Below are 20,954 nucleotides of genomic sequence, written 5' to 3' on the forward strand. Positions count from 1 at the left end.
AGGACCTCGCTCACACAGATGTAGACAAAGCAGAAGTTATAGCATACAATTTAGAGGAGCAATGCAGGCCTTCGTATAGAAACCTTGACTTTGACCACACATATAAGATTCACAGCAAGGTCAGACACTCACTCAAACTTCTTATCACCAGCACTGACCATATTGCACCAACATCACCTGCTGAGATATATCATCATTATCATCATCATCAAATTCCTGCCATGTACCCTCAAGGGGTGTACAGGATATGATAATACTACATGAAAAAAATTACATTACTAACTTCCTATCTACAATTTTCCTCTAAATCAGTCTGTTACTTGTAAAGACTCCAACATTATCAGATCTTATATTTCTATCGTCTAAGGCACTTTGTACCGTATCAATCCGCCTATATCTTGGTCTTCCTCTGGTTCGTTTTCCTGCCAACCTGGCAGAGAACACTTGTTTTACTAATCTTTATTCGCCCATTCTGTTTAAGTGACCATACCACCTGAGATTAGCTCTGCTAACGCACTCTTGGATGCTAACAATGTCAAGTTCTTTTCTAATATCCTCGTTTTTAATATGATATTGCCATTGATATCATCTATTCACTCCTCTAATCTTTTTAAGAACTCTGATATCTATGGTCTCCAGTCTTTGATCAAGTGTTTTACTTCTGATCCGGCTCTCAGATCCATAAGTCAAAACTGGTTTGAACACCGTCTTGTAAACAGCTGATTTAGTGTTCCAACTAATTTCTCTCTTATTTCATATGAATTTATTCAGTTGAATTACTACCTTACCAGCTTTGTTGAATCTATTGTCTATTTCCATATTTAATTTACCATTTTCAGTAAAAATCATGCTTAAGTAGCTGAAATGTTTTACTTGTTCCACAGGTTCTTCATTCACAACAGAGTTGACATTTTCAATGAGTCTGCCTATTTTCATTGTCTTTGTCTTTTTATTGCTGACCTTCATACCATATCTATTACAACAGCTATTCAATTTAGTCAGAGAATCTTGCAGACTTGTAGCGGATTTATTTAGAAGTATAACATCATCTGCATAAAGCAAAGAGCTGACATTAACATCTCCAATTTTGATATCATGTTTAATACCACTTTCCTTCATAATGTGATCCATATAGATAATGAACATTAAACCATCTGCCTGTACTTTCTTCAATTCTAACTGCTGACTTACAACTCAAATAAAGACTAAGTATTGCTTGATATAATGCCCCATTGACACCATATAACTGTAGCGTATTGAATAGTTTCTCTCTTGGCACCTTGTCATATGCCTTTTCCAAATCGACAAAACTTAAATACAGATCTTTGTTATATTCCCATGCTTTCTTGACTATTTGTCGTAAAGTGAAGATCTGATCCTGACAGCCTCTATTTGGCCTGAATCCAGCTTGTTCTTCACCAAGCTTTTCTTCCACAATTCTTCTCAACCGTTTCTCAAGTATACTTGCATAGATCTTGCCAGGAACACTCAGTAGGGAAATACCTCTGTAATACTCACATTCAGTTTTATTTCCCATTTTATATATGGGTACTATGAGCACTCTACTCCAATCATTGGGAATTCATTCCTCTGTCCAGGTTTTCTGAATTATGCAATGCAGCCACTGTAAAACTCTTATACCACCATACTTCAGCATTTCTGGTCGAATATCATCTACTCCTTCTGCCTTTTCACATTTCAAGGCTTTGATGGCTTTTTCTACTTCAAGTATGGATATGTATTCCTGACTGTATGCCTGGTTAGTGTTTTTTACCACTGTGCTGTCATCACTGCTTGTTTCATTTAGCAGCTTTTCAAAGTAATTACTCCATACTTCAAGGATATCGTTTTCTCCCATTTTCATGTCACCTTTATCATCTCTAACTCCTTTTACAGCACTCTTTCCTGCATTCCTGAGCTTCTTCAACAATCTCCAGATTATTTTGCCACCTTCTTGATATTTATTTTCTATATTCTTGCCAAAGTCCTCCCATGACTTTTGTTTAGCCAGTTTTACACAGTGTTTAGCATTCTTGCATTTGTCTCTGTATTCTCTAAGAGCACAAGCTGACTTATTTGCCAGGAACTTTCGATATGGTTTTTTCTTTTCCTTCACTGCCTCTTTAACTTCCTGTGTCCACCATGGAGTTCTAAATTTTCTATCTTTGCAGACAACTTCACCACATGCCTCTCTAGCTGAATCAATCATCGCTTTTTTCAAGGCTTGCCAATGAATCTCCAAGGTTTGATTCCTGTTCTCAAACTCTTTCATTTTTTCTTCAATAATCTTTGTGTATTTCAGTCTACAGTTCACATCTGAGAGCTGCTCAAGTTTTATTCACTTTGAAACTTTCTTACATGTTATTCTTTTCAATATGAAATTCAATTTTATCCTGCTCAAGACTAAATAGTGATCTCTTCCAATTTCAAATCCTCTGTACACACTGGTGTCCTGAACAAGGGAGAAAACATCACTATCAACAATAACACAGTCAATGAGACTTTTCTTATTCCTTGCCTCTTCTCTCCATGTGAATTTGTGCACATTTTTATGTTGGAACATGGTGTTAGTAATAACCAGTCCATGTCCTGAGCAGAAATCCAATCCAACAGATATTTGCCATTATTATTAGCTTTGCTCTTTTCTCCAAATTTTCCCAAAATATTTTTGTATGGCTCACAATCATTTCCTACTCTGCTATTTAGATCCCCAACAAGGACCAACTTTTCCTTTTTCATTGTGTCAGTTGCTTTTTCTAAAGCCTCAAAAAATTCCTCCACTTCTACCTTAGTAGAACCTTCTGTGGGACCATAGGCACAAATAAGTCTCATTGTCCAGTTCCCCATTCTCATATTTGCCCACATTACTCTACTTGAGACTGCCTGCCATTCAAGAAGATTAGCCTCGTATTTTGCGTTTAAATACTATGGCTACTCCTTCTTTTCCTTGATTGTTATTTCCTGAATATAACATTTTGTATTTATTGCTCAGAAAGATCTCACCAGTTTTTGTCTTTTTTTGTTTCAGTCACCCCTATTATGTCGATCTGGTACTTATGTAATTCCTCAGCTAGCTTCATTTCTTTGCCATTCAGGCTTCTTATGTTGATAGTGCTGATCTTTAACTCTGGTGATATTGAGTGTAGGTGTGTTTTCAGATTTGTTCCAGTAGCTGACTATTCGCTGTTCGCCCTGGTTCCCTGGCGAAAACAGCGGGGGCCTTGTTTGCCCCAGCTGGCATGAAATTTTGTCATGTACCACCATATTTTATTTTGTTTTAACCAATAAGAATATAATTTGGTTGGCTAAATCCCAAATTGCCAGCCCATCCTCATTCGTTCAGTATCCAAGTAGATATCCAACAGCGTGCACAACGAGAAGGTGAGGATTGGACATTAAGTCAGAAGCCCTGGTCGGTTCTCTGCATTCCTTAAAAGGCTATGTGGAGGTCTCCTCTCATTTATACAGCTTTGACCCTTAAGCACGCGCATGTGATAATTCCGAACGAGATTGTACATCAAGAGTGTCTGTTTCTGGGTACAATAAAATAATTTAAATTGATATTGAAATAAGTTTACTCAAAATATGCTTTATTGTCAGTTTTGTGTATGTATGACTGGCAGGATATTATAGATTGATTTAGCTTTAAGAAAGTAAATTAGAACCAAGCTTGAATTAGGAAGAATTGAAATTAACGAAGAATTGTAATAAACTGTATATATTCCTTTTTGATTTAATTAAATGATTTGTGAACACATTGAACTGATTCTGTCAATGCACTATCCTGAAAATTTTGAACCAGCATAAGATAAAGTTTAGGTGACTAATTAACAGTAAAGATTAACATAAGCGGGGAATGCCAACAATATTTGCTTTGTCTTTAGTTTAAAGTCTTATAATCTCATACTTAATACGCAGTCTAACTGGTGCAGTTGTAAAAGAATTAAATTTGTTAGATTATAGAAGAGCATGAAAACATAGGATCCAGCAGGAATAAATAAATGGTGGCAGTCAATAGTTGAGGCAGTTGCATCAACTATTGACTGCCATTTATGAAGAGAAACATTTACATCAAGTTTAAGTAAAAGAACAACAAAGCCCAAGCAGTGCTGAGAAATATGTAATAGAAATACATGTTTATAACACTACTGTTGCTACTACTTGTCGTCTCAGAAATTAATTGTCTTAGATATACTTGCTAATATTCTTTTCTGCTTGAGTAACAGGCTGTATGCTAACAAAAATTATTGAGAAAGTGAGGAAAGAACATGTCCAGTAGACACACTAAAAAAAGTCCATAATAATAGCTGAATACACACAGATTTTTTTTTAACCTTTCTGATTGATTTACAGATATTTCAAACATTTTATTCTGATGTTGCTTTTGTAGATGACATTGTTTTTTAAACAAAATTTCCCCAATATCACATAATTTAATGATTTATAATTATCAGGAAATAATATAAATGAGAAAATACACAAAATTTGCTAATTTATAATAATCACAATTTAATTTCAGTATTGGAATATTAATAGTTATCTGGTACAATTACTTTGGAAAAATAACGAATTTAAACAAAAGAAAGTGCACATATGTTACCTAGCATTATTTATGTGTGTATATTAGTCTTCAAAGGCAAAATAGAATTTTAATTCTATTATGAAAATTTTGGAAATAAAATTTCATTTTGATGCATGCACCTATACATGATAAACTGTAGGGAAAGTATCACTACTTGAAAACTGCTGCATAATATCAAAATTAGCAGAAAATATGTACATAACAAGAGCCTCTATAGCTCAGTCAGCACAGATTAAGCCCTTGGGTTGGAAAAACCTAGGTTCGATTCCTGTCAGTGATGTGAGGAACCTTTATCTGGTCTTATACGGTGTTTTTTCATCCGGAAACTCAGGTTTTTTTGTCCCCCAGAACAGGCAAACCGGTCCTGTGAACACACATGGATTACAGTGGATTACAGTCATGAATACATCCCAGCCATATGCCAGTGCTAAGCCTGGATAAAATTGGGGGGGTTGGGGAAAGCAATGGTGAACTACCCTGTAAAAATCTCACCAGGAATACTTTGTGGGCAATGCCTGCAAAGTCACCTACGATCAGAAATGACTGAAAGGGAATATCAGATATATATATCATGTATATAACAGCAGTTTATTTTGATTTGTAGTGAGTGATTACAGGAAACCAAGAAAATTGAAGTGCAAAGAACTATAGATTATGTTTACAAAGATTCAAGATTGAAGTGCGATTCTCTATACAGCAAAATCGTAAAAGTGTGAACCTTCATGCAATCTATGAACTAACCTTTGAGCTAAGATTATGAATAAAAAATAAAGAAAATTTAATTTGGAACAGATGGAGACAACATATATTTTAAGATTTGGATTTTCATTAATTTATAAAATAATTGTTTGAACAAAAATAATTATTATGAATAAAGTTCTGGGAGAATAAAACATACTGGCAACTAAGATAATTAGCAAAAAAAATTGATGGTGACAATGATCTGTCAATATTAAGTGACAATGATACAATATTAAGTGAAGAAAGTATGAAAGGATCTCTTCTTTTGCATTGGCATTAAATACTATAATTATATGATAAAACAAGTAGCGATAATAAATATAACTTGTATGTATTTAGTCTAATATAACTTAGATTCCAGTCACTGAGCAAATGGCAAGCAACTGTGTTTCTTGCTACAGGTAACTGAAGATAGCTATGTACGCGAGGTAATCTGAACAAAAAAGCTCCTCGGCCAGGCGGCATTACTAATCGGGTGATCAAGCTTCTGCCCTGAAAAGCAGTAGTGCACCTGATCAGTACAATAAATGCAATTTTAAGATTTCACTATTTTCCTTCCACCGGGAAACTGGCTGACGTAATTCCTATACATACACCAGGCAAAGATCCACACCTACCTCAAAATTATCGTCCAATCAGTCTCATCTCCAATCTGAGTAAGGTTGCAGAGGTCATCCTCTCACGACTCCAAACCTCAGTAAATGACCTAAACATCCTTCCTAAAGAACAGTTTGGTTTTAGGCAACACCATAGTACTACCCAGCAAATCCACAGAATTGTCGAATACATCACCACCAGCTACAACTGGCACCAGTGCACAGGAACTGTTTTCCTGGACTTATCCAAAGCATTTGACAAAATCTGGCATTTTGGACTCCTGCACAAACTTATCTCAGCAGGTACCTCACTAAAAATGGTTAATTTAATCCATTCATATCTTCAGACTAGATCAATGCAAGTAAAAATCAACGGTTCTACATCCTCCCAGCGCCACATCTTTGCTGGAGTGCTGCATGGATATCTACTGGACTTATCCAAATCGTCATCTGGTATAGTTGCAATTTGATTCTGTTGCTGAGCTTGCTATTTCTATTAATTAGTGGATAGATGTCAGACATCCCGCACAATCCGATGACTTCCATTTTGGCCCTGATACGGCAATACTAACTAGATCTCTCAGACCCCATTTCATTACCAGAAAGCTTCAAGAAAACATTCTAAAGCTGGAGGGTTGGTTCTCTAAGTGGAGATTAGACGTCAACCCCCAGAAAAGCTCAACTGTTCTTTTCTCAAAAAGGCCAATGTCTCCTGTAGGAAACGTGTTACTATTCAATACTAAAATTCGCTGGCAGACAGAAACAAATTACCTGGGTGTAATTCTCGACAAAAAGCTATCTTTCAATCAGCACACCAAGTCTGCATGCACAAAGGCATCTAAAGCCATAGCTCAGATCTATCCACTAATTAATAGAAATAGCAAGCTCAGCAACAGAATCAAATTGCAACTATACCAGATGACGATTCGGCCTATAATCACCTATGCCTCTCCGGCCTGGAGCCACACCTATAATGCTAACATTATCAAAATACAGCGAGCGCAGAACAAGTGCTTGAGAATGATTCTGAATGCCCCGTGGTATGTTAGAAATAATCAACTCCACAGAGACAGAAATATTCCCTATATTTTCTCTTTTCTACAATCCTTAGCATCCAAGTTTTTCCTCAAGATGTCCACACATCCCAACGATTTGGTTCGGCAAGCTGCAGCATACGATCCAACAGACATATTCAAATATAGAAGACCAAAAGCTATATTAGCCTCCTATAGCGATGTATAATCTCCATGCCCATTCAGGTGGGAGCAAATTGCTCGTAAATTTTACTCTCACTGTAACCACAACAGATAGCGGGGAATATGAAAAGCATCTTGCTTCACTCCTAAAGACAGAAATGTCAATTGGTATTAACTAGGTCTACCTACTCACTGATGAGACTTCAAAAAATGTTGAAACCGGTCTGGGTAGTGACCTTCTCTCATAATGTTGAACAAATACAGCTCTTAGGAGTTAAGTTCACATTATGGGTAAATATCAAGAATAGTGATCAGAGCGTGCTCCACCCTTTACATGAGTTGCCTCAACTTGCACTACCTTCAAGGGTCAGGTGCTGCACTATCCAGGTATTTGCTTATGCTTGGAATCGCCGAACTTTATATAGTTTCTATATTCGGCATGAAACTCTTTGAGTTTCTTATTCAGCTAAGAAACAATATGGGATATAATATCCCTTAACCTAAATAAGTTAATGTCGCCGATTTGAAGCCTTTGGCTCTTCATTATTATTAATAATTTAGTAGGACACTTCTTGGCAATTCTCATAGAAGGGATGTAAGTTCTGTTCGCTACAAACTTGGTATTAACTAGGTCTACCTACTCACTGATGAGACCTCAAAACAGGTCGAAACCGGTCTGGGTAGTGACCTTCTCTCATAATGTTGAACAAATACAGCTCTTAGGAGTTAAGTTCACATTATGGGTAAATATCAAGAATAGTGATCGGAGCTTGCTCCACCCTTTACATGAGTTGCCTCAGCTTGCACTACCTTCAAGGGTTAGGTGCTGCACTATCCAGGTATTTGCTTACGCTTGGAATTGCCAAACTTTATATAGTTTCTATATTCGGCATAAAACTCTTTGAGTTTCTTATTTGGCTAAGAAACAATATGGGATATAATATCCCTTAACTTAAATAAGTTCATGTCGCCGAATTGAAGCCTTTGGCTCTTCATTATTATTAATAACAGTTATTGTTTAATTAGCCTTGTACCTGTACTGATGATGCCTGTGATACTCAGGTGAAAATTCTACAAATAAAGAATAATTGACGTGAGTTAATTCAGTTATTATAATAGTTAGTAATACTCACGGTATTTCTTTACTGAAACTTATATAGATGGATTGATATGGTACAAAGTGTCTTAGACAATAGAAATATAAGATCTGATAATATTGGAGTCTTGACAAGTAACAGACTGATTTTGAGGAAAATTGTAGATAGGAAGTTAGTAATGATGTAAATTTTTCATGTAGTACTATCATATCCTGTACATCCCTTGAGGGCACATGGAATTTGATAGATGATGAAGTCCTATCATCATTTTTCATTTCCACCATCTTGGCATATGTGACATAAAGTGTGACACCTTTTGGCAACTCGTATACGAAAATATGACTTCTGCATTACTTCAACCTTAGTATCACCTCTTAGTGTGGCTCCCATTGATGAGACCTCAATAAAGGTTGAAACCAGCTTGGGCCCCTCCAATGATGCATAGCATTATACATACCCATAAGGATATGTGCTTTGCATTATGGGATACTAAGACAAGTGATGTGAAGTCTTAGCTTTCTTATAAGGGTTGCCCCAGTCCTGAAAATAGTTCAGGTGCAAACTTGTTTACCTACACTTGGATAAAGGATGATTAAACCAAGTATATAATTTCTTGGTATCTTTAACTTAGCCTGAATGTTACTGACTTATATTACTACTTGCTGCTGAAGCATGTTTCTTGATCATAAATAAGTTATGATCAAGAAATAATGATCAAATATCTATAATCTACTTTACAAGTTTATTGATGTGGAAATTGTTTGATGTATTGTATTCGATGAATTGTATCGATGTGGAAGTACTGCACGAGTAATTATGATTGTTTGGAATATGATTAAGTGATCATTATATGTTAGATTATCCTATTACACTGTACAATATTAAAATTTACCTTTGGGTAAAAGTAAGTATTTTAACATATGCGATAAATACATAAATGACCTCCATATTCACAAGAAAAATAATTTTATTAGTGCAAATATTTCATTAATATTTTAGCCTGAAATTAACAAGCCTTCATCAAAGTATCAGCATAATCATAAGATGAAGCATCAGAACAAATGAATGATATTCCTTTTATACAGAGTTTATCCACATGCCCAAGTGTCACCATGTTGTTGCTATATGGCATTCAGTTGTTTTCAACTCTTGGTGATCTTATGAACAAAGGTTCTCCATTTCACTCAGGCTCTTTTCTTTCAGCAGGTGTAAGTTCAATTTGATAGACTTTTATGTTGTTCATCCAATTCTTTGAAGCTACCCTTTAGGATACCAATCACTCTTACTTCCTGAATTGACTACCCTACTCAATATTTTTGCTTGAGAGACTTGATCATTCTCACACTCACTCACATCATGAATGCTTCCAAACAAACTCACCTGCTTCCATTCTAATTGCTTAAGTTTTCCTGAATTTGCACTTCAGCATGCTTGGTAACAAAGCTCTCTCTAGACACCTAACACCGAAGCCATTTAGATAATCTGTAAAATCTCACATGATAAATAATTTATCATGTTTGTTTTTACAAGTTTTTTCTTTAGGAAATTACACATAAAGAAATGTCATTGCTTGCATTATTACTATAAATCCTTTTGTATGTAATAACTTAATCACGAAACTTTGTTAAAACTAATGTGACGCATGAAATTATTATTATTATTATTATTATTATTATTAAACATCATTATGCAATGATGTAAATGCACGTGTGTATATATATATATATATATATATATATGTGGTATTTTCAAAAGGCATGCAAAGTGTGACATCATCATGTCCAGATGTTGATCCATGACCATATATGGAAGCTTCGAGAGAGATGCGTACATCTCTCGAAGCTTCCATCACTATGAGAAGTTGCTGTCCATCGTTGGAACACCTCAAGAGATCTGCCCATTGCCACCATGGAAAAGGAATCAACGACTGCACGACAAGTAGTTCCAATATAGGAACTACTTGTCATGCAGTCGTTGCTGCCATGTCACCGAATTAAGGGTTCAAGAGGATACAGAATTATCAATGACTCACACAAAGGAGAATTTTGGCAGGAGATCAAGAGCAAGCTAGCAGAAAGGAAAAAAGAAGGGAGCATGTTCATGTGGACTAAAGATCCATGTAATGGACAGTGCTGAATGAGAATATTGTAAGGATTGCAACTAATTGTAAGTACTTAGATATGTAATAATTCTGAACAATTCATCTCAAATGTGTCTCTGTTTGTGACCAAGTAAATAATTATGATAAGATTGAGTAAGTTGATATTTCAAGAGTAAGAAAAGTGCTGTATGAGATAGTGTAAGTTAATATTGAGTAAAGACCGGTCAAGGTTTGTTTTACATTCAAATTGTAAAAGTTTGATCAGTACGATGTACTAAATTGTATTTAGGCTTTAAGAGTAGAAGTGTAGGAGAACTAAAACTAATTTAGAGACATTTATATAAATGTGATTCAACTATATAAATATGCTAATGTGGATCGAACTGTATATTAAGGATTCTTGTTTTAGTTAAATGATTTGTGAGCAACATATTAGACTGAGTTTGTCAATGCACTATCTTTAAAATATTTGAACCTGCATAAGATTAAGAAATGAAAAGTTGAGTATCAATCTTAGATTAAGTGATTAAGATCAAGCCATGACTGAATTAAAGTAAAGATTAACTTTGGTGGGAATAGTAACAATATCTGTTTAGATATTTTGTTTAGAATCTTATAGCCTCGCACTCAATACATGGTCTAACTGGTGCAGTCAAAAAACAAATAAACTTGTTAGACTATACAGTGACAAAAATAAGATATAGTAGAATATAGCAAAATGGTGGCAGCCGACAATTAAGGCTGTTGACATTTTATGATGCTTAAAGAAATAACTGCAGATGAAGCAAGAGATTATTACAAGTCCATCAGCATTATACAAATCCTTCTATCAAATACAGACCACAGATCCACAAATCCTAGATCATTTCTTTTGCACAATCTATGTATTGCTTCATTTGCTATCAACACCCTTCTCCTCAGTTTGCCTCTATCATAGCATGGCAGGAGACTTACAATCTTCACCATTTCTATCATTGACCCTCTGTACATAATTTTCTCCTTAATTTATTTTTCTTGGTTGTTCGCTCAGTTTCTATTATTACTTTGGACCATCTGCAGAGTAGGAGACATTAAGATGTCTTACTCCTACCCTTTTCTCGGTTAAACCTCAATGCTAGACTATTAAATGCCTTGGAAATATCAACAGCAACTACATGAATTTTGCCAAATTTTTCTATAGCTTGTGTTCAAAGGTAGGCAAGTTTAGTTGTGAGATCTGCTGTGGAATGATGATGATGATTGAATACATATCATCTGGACCAAGAGACACAATTAGTAACAATAAGCAGATGAAGGAAATTTTGACAAAAGATTAGGAGAGCGATAGATTGAAAGATTTTCCTTAATCCTCAATATATGAGTTGGAGGAAAAGACTGATTTTTTTTAAAAAAAGGAATAAATAAAAAAAAAAAAAATAAATAAGGAAAAGCCTTAATTTTAACTAAAGTTACCTGGAACTATAAGATCCAAGAAAGGTGAAACAAAGGAAGGGCTAAAATCCCACCGATTAATCTTCGGTGGGATTTTAGAGAACCAGAAGGCATGATTGCTGTTTGAGCAGAAGCAAGTTTTTTTGAATTCGGCCTATAAAAGTCTGTTTTGGATTTGATTTTTTTTCTTTTTTTAGAATTGTATTTTATTTTGTTTAGAGTTGCTCTGGCACACTTGGAAAACCAGGGCTCAATTTCAGCAAGGATTATTTCAGTTACTTGGTGATAGCAGGCATTTGGATTGGGACAGCAGAAACAGTAATTAGATCAAAAAAAAAAAAAAAAAAGCACAAAAATCCAACAGGTCATCTCAAATCCAGCATTGTATGCCAAGGGGAAATAAAGAGGAGATTGACCTTTGCTACAGGTCAATTTGTAGAAAAGGAAACAAGGACAGGGTTATGAATAGAGTTGGCAAGAGGAGAGATAAGATCTATTATTATTATTATTTGATACCTCCAGGGAGTCCAAAGACTCATCGAGGGCGGGTACCTGCTCTACAACTCTCTCTCCACCACACAATCCACCAACGCCATCTACCGCTGACCACCACCACTGGTATTTCCACAAACATCCATGCCCACGGTGGGATTCAAACCTGCAGCCTTATGGCTGGAAAGTGGATACGCTAACCACTCAGCCAGCCAGGCTGGCAATTTATAATTTGTTTGGAAGAAAAGTTAAGGAAAGGTCCAGGGTGCTGGAATGAGGATAATTCAGTATTCTGAGAGGCTGGTGAAAAATCCAAGTTTAATCATTGCTAACAGCAAATGTCAATACAAAAGTTTGCTTTCCTTCCAGTTTGATCTGTGAAGTTAAGAGAGGGGAAGCCAGTTTAAATTATAAACATTAAATTTCCAAGGAATATGACATCTTAAACAATGTCATCAGAAGAATAGCATATAGTGTTTGTAGTTAGAAAAACTGCACTGAAAGTTCAGAAAGCTGTTATAACCCCCCCCCCCCAACACACTTTTTAAAGGTCCATTAAAAGTGACAATTAACGAGAGCCTGTAGACGGCATACTGCTGGCATATAGAGTAAATCACAAACATGAAAAACAATTCCACTAAGATATTTCTTGTAAGGATCAATGATACTCAGGCAGGTTTAACTCTAATATGCTTGCTGATTTTTTAATCGTTAGTATATGTGTGTGTGTGTGTGTTAGAAGACTGATTTACTCGGTTGAAATACATGCATGTTTTTTAGGATTAAATGACTGGGAAACCAAGATAAGAAGTAAAAACAAATTTTAATGGCATGACTAGTCATGCCATTAAAATTTGTTTTTACTTCTTATCTCAGTTTCCCAGTCATTTAATCCTAAAAGCTGTTATACATATATATATATATATATATATCATCAAATTCCTGCCATGTACAAGGGGTGTATAGGATATGATAGTACTACATGAAAAATTTACATCATTACTAATTTCCTATCTACAATTTTCCTCAAAATCGGTCTGTTACTTGTCAAGACTCCAATATTATCAGATCTTATATTTCTATCGTCTAAGGCACATTGTACAGTATCAATCCACCTATATCTTGGTCTTCCTCTGAGTCATTTTCCTGCCAACCTGGCAGAGATTCATATGAAATGAAAGTATGTCAACATAAAAGTTTTGATTCCTGAAAAACCATACAGCAGTAGGATAATTTTAAATTCATTCAAATTCAGCTATCAAACTTACATCATTACTAACGTCCTATCTATAATTTCCTCCAAATCAATCTGTTACCTGTTGGAAGACTCCAACATTATCAGATCTATTTCTGTATATTTCTGTCTTCTAAAGCACTTTTTATTGTATCAATCCACCTACATCTTGGTCTTTTTTCCCCTGCCAAACTGGCAGAGAACACTTGTTTCGCTAATCTTTCCTCTCCCATTTTGTTTAAGTGACCATACCACTTTTCTTTCCTAATTATCCTCATTTTTAATATGATTTGCCACTGAAGCCAACTGTTCATGCTCCTAATCTTTCTCAGGACTGTCATATCTAGTCTCTAACTGGTCACTAGAGAGAGACCAGTTGATGTTACAAACATTAAATATGTGAAAGGAAAACAGTTTTACATTTAGGAAGTTACAAATGAGAAAATAAAAATAAAATAAAAAACAGGTGGAGAAAGAAGAAAATTTTCAGAGATAACAATGCAGGATATCACATTTAATAAAACTGAATATACACTCATTCAGTTTTATAGTGTGTTCTCAATTATTCACTTAATTGTAATTTCATAAATGCGATGAGGGTAAGAAATGGATAGCTGAGATATAGCTTCAATGAATAAATGGAATTCAAAATAAAAATGTAAACTGCTTGCAGTAATTTACAAAAACAGAAAGTAAATGTAATGTGTTAAGAGAAAGAGCCCTGCAAAGTGACTTTACTTCTGCCATCTCAAAGGCTGTAAAAAATATATAACTGTTCACCTGAATCATGAAATAGCCAAAGAAAACACAACTAATTAATAACTTATTGATGATAATGTATCCTCTATGAGAAATTTATATCAGAACTGGTGAGTTATTGGTGATATTAAAATAATTTATGATGTGGCAACTCTTTTTTGCATAAGTGTTTTAAATCAGATGTTCAGCTTTCATTTTTTGGTAAAATTATGGAGACTACTACTACCATGTTAAAAGTAAATAATTTTAATTTCCAAATGTTTTGATCTTCACGTTAAGGCCATCTTATGGAGTATAAAAACAGGTGCGTGCGCATGCACATATATATGTACTCTGCATGTGTATAATCCAGACAGTGGCCTTAACATGACAGATGAAACATTGGGAAATTAAAGTTATTACTCATCACAGAATCTTACCTGCTGCTAAGCTGAGAGAGAAGAGAGAGGGGGGGGGGGGGGTAAAGGGAATTAATAACTCTGCCAGCTCCTTCTCTGGCTTCTTCTGAAATGCAGAATGCTTTAAACAATAAAATTGCTGCATAAAATAAAAACTGAAAACATAAAATCACTGCATGATAAGAATATATTATAAATTTAAATAAACAATGATATGTGTGTGAGAGAGAGACAAAGATTCATACCTTTAATAATGTGTATTTACATTCCTTAAGTTTGCCACATTTGAAGTAAGCTCTAGCCAGATACATCAATATTTCTACATTGTGGTATTTGAAGAACTTCTTCAAACAGTTTTCATACTGAAATAAATAAATATGTATATATGTGTGTGTATATATTTAAAGCAAAATAATTAACAATGTATGTGCACATGCATCCACACACACACACACACACACACACACACACACACACACACACACACACACACATATATATATATTCAAAGCAAAACAATTAACAATGTACACACAGAGACACACAGGAGCCAGTAAATACCATTATCTTACAAGTCTATATCGACATCTGATGTTGGCATAAATCAGATGAAAACCAATGAAAACTTGACATTAATGAGAGATTTATAAGCTTTTGAATAGAAAAAGAAAGAAAACACATTTTGGAATTGCTACTGGACTGGAAAGAAGTTAAAAACCAGTTGAGTTCTGTAGACAAAGAAATCCATTTTTAACATGTTCAGTTTAAGTTCACAAAAGAAGGTATACATGGAAAATGCCTAGAGGATTTAAAATAATACCAAATTTATTGCATAATAAAGCAAAGATTAGAAGGGAACCAAATTAGTTTCAGGGATCAAGCAAAAAGCTTAAACAACAAAAACTAAAGTTTATAATATGAATAAACTAAAAAATAACCCTCTTAAAAATGAATATAATGTTGACTCTTGACACAGCAAACACAATTATAACAAATCTGGTGACTATTAATGAACTCACGAAAAACACAAACCAATGCCCATAAGCACAGTGCTATCCTAAAAAAATCCATCATGGCAAACTACCCGCTATAACAATTTCTGTTTAACAATAACTGTTAAACAAAAAATAAACAGCAGCTACCAAGAGATCACCTCTCCTCTCAGTAACTCAGACAACAACCTTGCACAAGTTCTTGGTCTCACAGAAAGCCCCTACTCTGACCAAACCCAACCTCATGTCCTTTGGCATTACAAAGGCACCAAGTGGAATGACCTCCAGAACTGCTACTCTTTCTTTCCATGGCACGACTAATGCTTCTGCTCTTCTGATCCAGACACATGCACTAAGTGAGTCACAGAAATTATCCAAAGTGGCACGAAAGTCTTCAGAATGCATTCTACCACAAATTCCCATGCCCTGGTTCAACAGAAGATATATGAAAGCAGTTGAAAAAAATCAGCCTAGGCTGAAGCAGCAATAAATGTAAAACAACAATCAGCAAATCTAAATCCAACTTCATAAAGACCAACAGCAGAGAACTCGCCTCTTGTTCAACAGAAGCTGTGCAGGTCCCTCAAAAAAGACATTGGATGAAACTTCTGCTCAAGTGCAATTCTAGCTCTCTCATCCAGATGGTACCACTATTACAGCACCCAAAGATAGAGCTGAATTCCCAGTATCACTTTTTTCCTATAAATCCTGTATAGATAATGAAGGCAAATTACCTTCGTGATTGCAACTGAGCACTGTATGCCTCCTGTGGTCTTTCAACAGAAAGCCATAAGAAGAATGTTAGATAATTTAGACACTACAAATGTTTTCTGGTCCTAATGGCATATCTCCTATTGTTCTCAAATATTGATTGTGCTTAAGAACTAACACATGTCCTCTATTGTCTCTTCAATCTTCTATACTGAGCTGGCACCTATCTCATCACATGGAAACAACAATATATCCAACTCATTCCAAAAAAGGGAATGATAAGAGCCTACTGTCCAACTACTGACCAACTGTTATCACCTCAATCCTCCTCAAAATAATGGAGAAAGTTATCAATAGCCAACTTCTTCACTACTAGAAGCTCACCAGTTAATGAGCAACCACCAGTGTGATTCCACTAACCCACCACTGGACATGTGCCACGGAAAGGTTTGAAGAAATGTGTTGTCACCTTTCTCATTTCTAGAATGTTTGATACTGTTTGGCATTGAAGCTTGATTTGCAAACTGCCTTCCTTCTCCCTGATCATTTGCTGCATGTCATAGTGGATGGCATCATCTCTTTTGAGCTTTGCCAATACAGGAGTGCCTCAGGGCTCCGTTCTATCACATACTGGTCTCTTGTATACATAAATGATCTACTGTCAATCACCACCAATTCTATCCACAGCTTTTCCAACAAGAATACATTCCATTCATCCTACTTTTTTGACAAACCATGCATGTAGTTATGGACATACCTAACATTAAGATCATCTGCAACCAGTGCCTTAAACACTGAACTCCATACCATCCTTCAGTGGAGTAAGGATAAGCTGGTCACCTTCAATTCTGTCAAAATGCAGTCCTGCCTTTTTGCTCTCTCTCTCTCTCTCATAAAAGGAATTACAGCACACATTCCCTTATTCAGTAATACATGCATTACCAGATAGGATCTGATCTTTCTCCTTGGACTAACATTTACCTCCATCCTCTCATGGCACAAACACATCAATAGCATCCTCAGCCTCTAAAAAACTAGGCATCATAATGTTTCAGCTCTCTTTTCTATAGGTACTTCCATGGTCACTGCCCCAGAGAATTGGCAAATGCTATTCTTCCACTTATTGTTGAGCCTGTTAAAACAAGAGCAGCTGCTTAACATCCATTTTCAGTGCAACCAGAAAACACATCAAATCTACTTCTCATTCTCATTTACACCATCTACCTTTGTTCTCTGGAATAGTCTTCCTCCTAATGTTTCCCAATAACTTAAACCTCCAGCTCTTTAAGAAAAATACCAATAGATTTCTTCTTTCTCACATCTGCATCTCACATGTGGCACTCATATGCTATATGATTATGCTCATATGCTATAGATTCTTTTACTGTTTGTGTGTGGATTAAAAAAAAAAAATGCCTGGGCAAACTAAGAAGGGAATCAAATAAAAAAATTAAAAAAAAAAAACTATGGTGACAAACTGGGTGATTTCAGTAACAGATGAGCAACATAAAGGAAAAACAAACAGGATGGCAAGATTACACAGACATATGTAAGATTAAGAAACAGAACTAATTCAGAAGACTAAAGGTGGGTGGCCAGGATGAAAATGTAATGAAAGAAGGAAAAACAGGCTGTGGATAAACTAGGTGTACAGTGGCAATAGATGGAACCATTTGGAGGAGCTATACAAAGAAAAGATTTTGCAAAAGACTAACAGAAAAAATAGGCAGTGAAAATGAAAGACTGATATTATTTGATAGTGTGCTTTCCCAACTAAACAATGAAAAGCAATGAGATGATATAAAAGCAGGATGCATAAAGGAAGTAGCTGATGTTATTATTGTCTAAGACCTCCAGGGAAGGCATCGGAGGAGGGCATACAGCATCCACACCAGCTGCCATGCCTTTTTTTTACACTCGTTCACATTAGGTGCATTCACTACTTCAACAGATAAACTGTTCCACTTGCTGCTTTGTGAGAAGAATCTAGCTCTCACATCTTTCTTAACTGCAAGCAAACTTAAAACTTCCATGTCTCATTGTCCTCTCCTCACTGTTCATATAACGAAAAATTTCATCGGTCAAAATCAAATAACATCCTTTCAGACATTTATAGGCCTCTATTATATCAGCATTCTTTCTCCTGTTTACCAGTATATGCACTGCCCACATACTCTCAATCTGCTCTCATAATCTATATTTCATAATCTTGATATTACCTTTGTCACTCTACTCTTTTTTTTTTTACACCTTTTATACAGCTTCTTTATCCCCCTGTGAATGCCTAAGAGGGACACGATCTGTGCACAGCCCAAAAGCAGTCATATCAAGGCTTCGTAAGCAGGTAAAATGACTTCCTTACCCTTGACATGTCATCAAGATTATCCTCTGAGTTGTTTTTATAATGCGACCTTGAAACTTCAAATTCCAATCCATTTTATCTTCAAAATCTCTAACTTCAACAGTTTCTTGTTGAATAATTCCCACAAATAATATATGTCGATGGAAATTTCTTCATGCCAAAGTGTAATTTACACTTACAAACATTAAATTGACAGTCACTCATTTGTCCACAGCTCCAGCTTATTCAAATCATTTCGTAAGTGCTGTATAACAGTAGCATCAATGATTGTCCTGCCTACTTTTAGCAAACAATTGAACATCTACTGTCAGGTCATTCTGGTTATAGTTAATGTATAGACTGAACAACAATGGTCCAAGGACTGGTCACCTTAAATCTGGCGCATTCACATCCACACATACCACTCTGTCAGACATCCACTTATCCGAGTCAATAGTTTATATTCCAATCTTGTATTCTCCAGTAAATGCAACAGGCTTTCATGTATCTTATCAAAGCTTTAATTCAAAGGTCCAATTTAATTTCAAAGGTCCAAGAGCATCATAATAAAATGTGAGCAATTTGCTCACATTTTACTAAAAACTGCCTCCATTTAGTAAACCCATGCTGTTCTTTTCAAAGTACAGCTTGGCTGTCAGCCCATTTCTGTATGTGAGTTCTTACCAACTGCTCTAAAATCATCATCACCACCACTCCACAGGATATTGATAGATTGGTAGTTGGATATATCAGTTTTTGCATAACCCTTGTAAATTAACATTTATAGATTCTCTTTATTCCTGTGGGATCTTCCCAAGCTGAGATTTCATCCAATGCAGTGGTAGCAGTGTGCTGCATGTTAATTACACTGGGTTGAATGACCTTAGTAAAGTGAGCACTCATTATTTGACCAATCTCATCTGCTTCTAACTCAAGGATACTGTCTACATTCAGTAAAATTACTCTTCCAGATTGCTGGTAGGAAAAATTGATTATTGCATGGATATAAAAAGAAAACTACAAAATTATTATCCAATCATTATTGATTCATAGTATGATTTAACATAGTCTTAATTAGTGAAGTCAGTACTCATTATCTAATCCATCTTATCTGATTCTAACACAAGGATACTGGCAACATTCGGTAAAAGTTATTCTTTCACATTCATTTTTTTTTCATTTTACTTGCAGCATAATGATAAAAAATTTTTGGTTGCCTTTTACACGCACAGCCAATTTCTATTCATGCTCCAATTTAGCTATGTGTATAATCAGTGCTTTGTAAAACAATCTGCCTTCCACACTCTGCAACTGGATTGCCAATTTACTCACTTGCCACTCACTATGTGTTATGGTAGACAGTTTCCGCTCCTCAGATTTCCCCACCAATGCAGGATTTTTCACCTACTCTCTTCCTCTTGTATATAAATGATTTGCTCACACAGACTTCCAATTCTATCTATAGCTTTGCCAATGACCGTACACTCCACTCTTCCTTTTCATTTGACAAACCTTGTAGTGCTCAAGTATTAGAATCCTCAAGATCCACCATGACCAATGGCCCGAACTCTGATATCCTAGCTATATCCCAATGGGGGGGGGGGGGGAGAGAACAACCTTGTAGACTTCAATGCCATGAAAACTCAGTCCTGTTTGATCTCTTGCAAGGAAGCTTATCTCCCCCCCCCCACCTTCAATAATATCAGATGTTTAAATACAATCAGATTTTCCTTCTGAGGCTGACCCTTTCTGGCACAAACACATTTCAACTACAGCTTCTGCAGCTGCTAGAATATTTGGTGTACTTTATTGCACAAGACACTACTTCACACCTGCTAATTCTATACAAATCACAAATCTGCCCAACCATAGAATATTGTGCTTATATTCAGGGTGGCACACCAAAATCCTCTCTAGCTTTGCTCAATTCTATCCAGAAGAGGGCAATCTAGCTAATTAATGACACCTCTCTCACATATCCATTTCAATCCATCTCTCACAAACATTCAATTTCTGCCGTGTGCTTCTACAGATACTTTCATGGATAGAGATCTGCTGAATTGGCCACTATTATTCTTCCACACTCCTCCAAAATCAAACAAGAGCAACTGCTAATCAACACCCTTTTACAGTCTTCTCTTTCATTCCATCTACTTCTCTTCTTTGGAACCCCCCACCCTACTCTGCCTTTAGATGTCCAAAGTGTGGTCGGATTTCTCCTTTCTTTTTATCCTCTTGTCCACACATGGCACTGATCTGTTATAGGTCTTGTATAAATAAAAA

General features: G+C 35.7%; 1 protein-coding gene across 1 annotated transcript in view; it reads right to left on the reverse strand.

Annotated features, from left to right (window-relative positions):
• Positions 1–20,954, reverse strand: part of Ctr9 (RNA polymerase-associated protein Ctr9) — a 340,468-nt gene that overhangs the window by 114,561 nt on the left and 204,953 nt on the right. The window contains exon 14 of the mRNA XM_090393725.1: positions 14,873–14,989. Within this exon, the coding sequence (XP_090249851.1) occupies positions 14,873–14,989 (117 nt within the window). The remainder of the gene's footprint in view (positions 1–14,872; positions 14,990–20,954) is intronic.

Source organism: Typopeltis vanoorti, chromosome 6 (genome assembly GCF_054136105.1).
Source record: "Typopeltis vanoorti isolate ZY-2024b chromosome 6, IOZ_Tvanoo_1.0, whole genome shotgun sequence".
Lineage (NCBI taxonomy): Eukaryota > Metazoa > Arthropoda > Arachnida > Uropygi > Thelyphonidae > Typopeltis > Typopeltis vanoorti.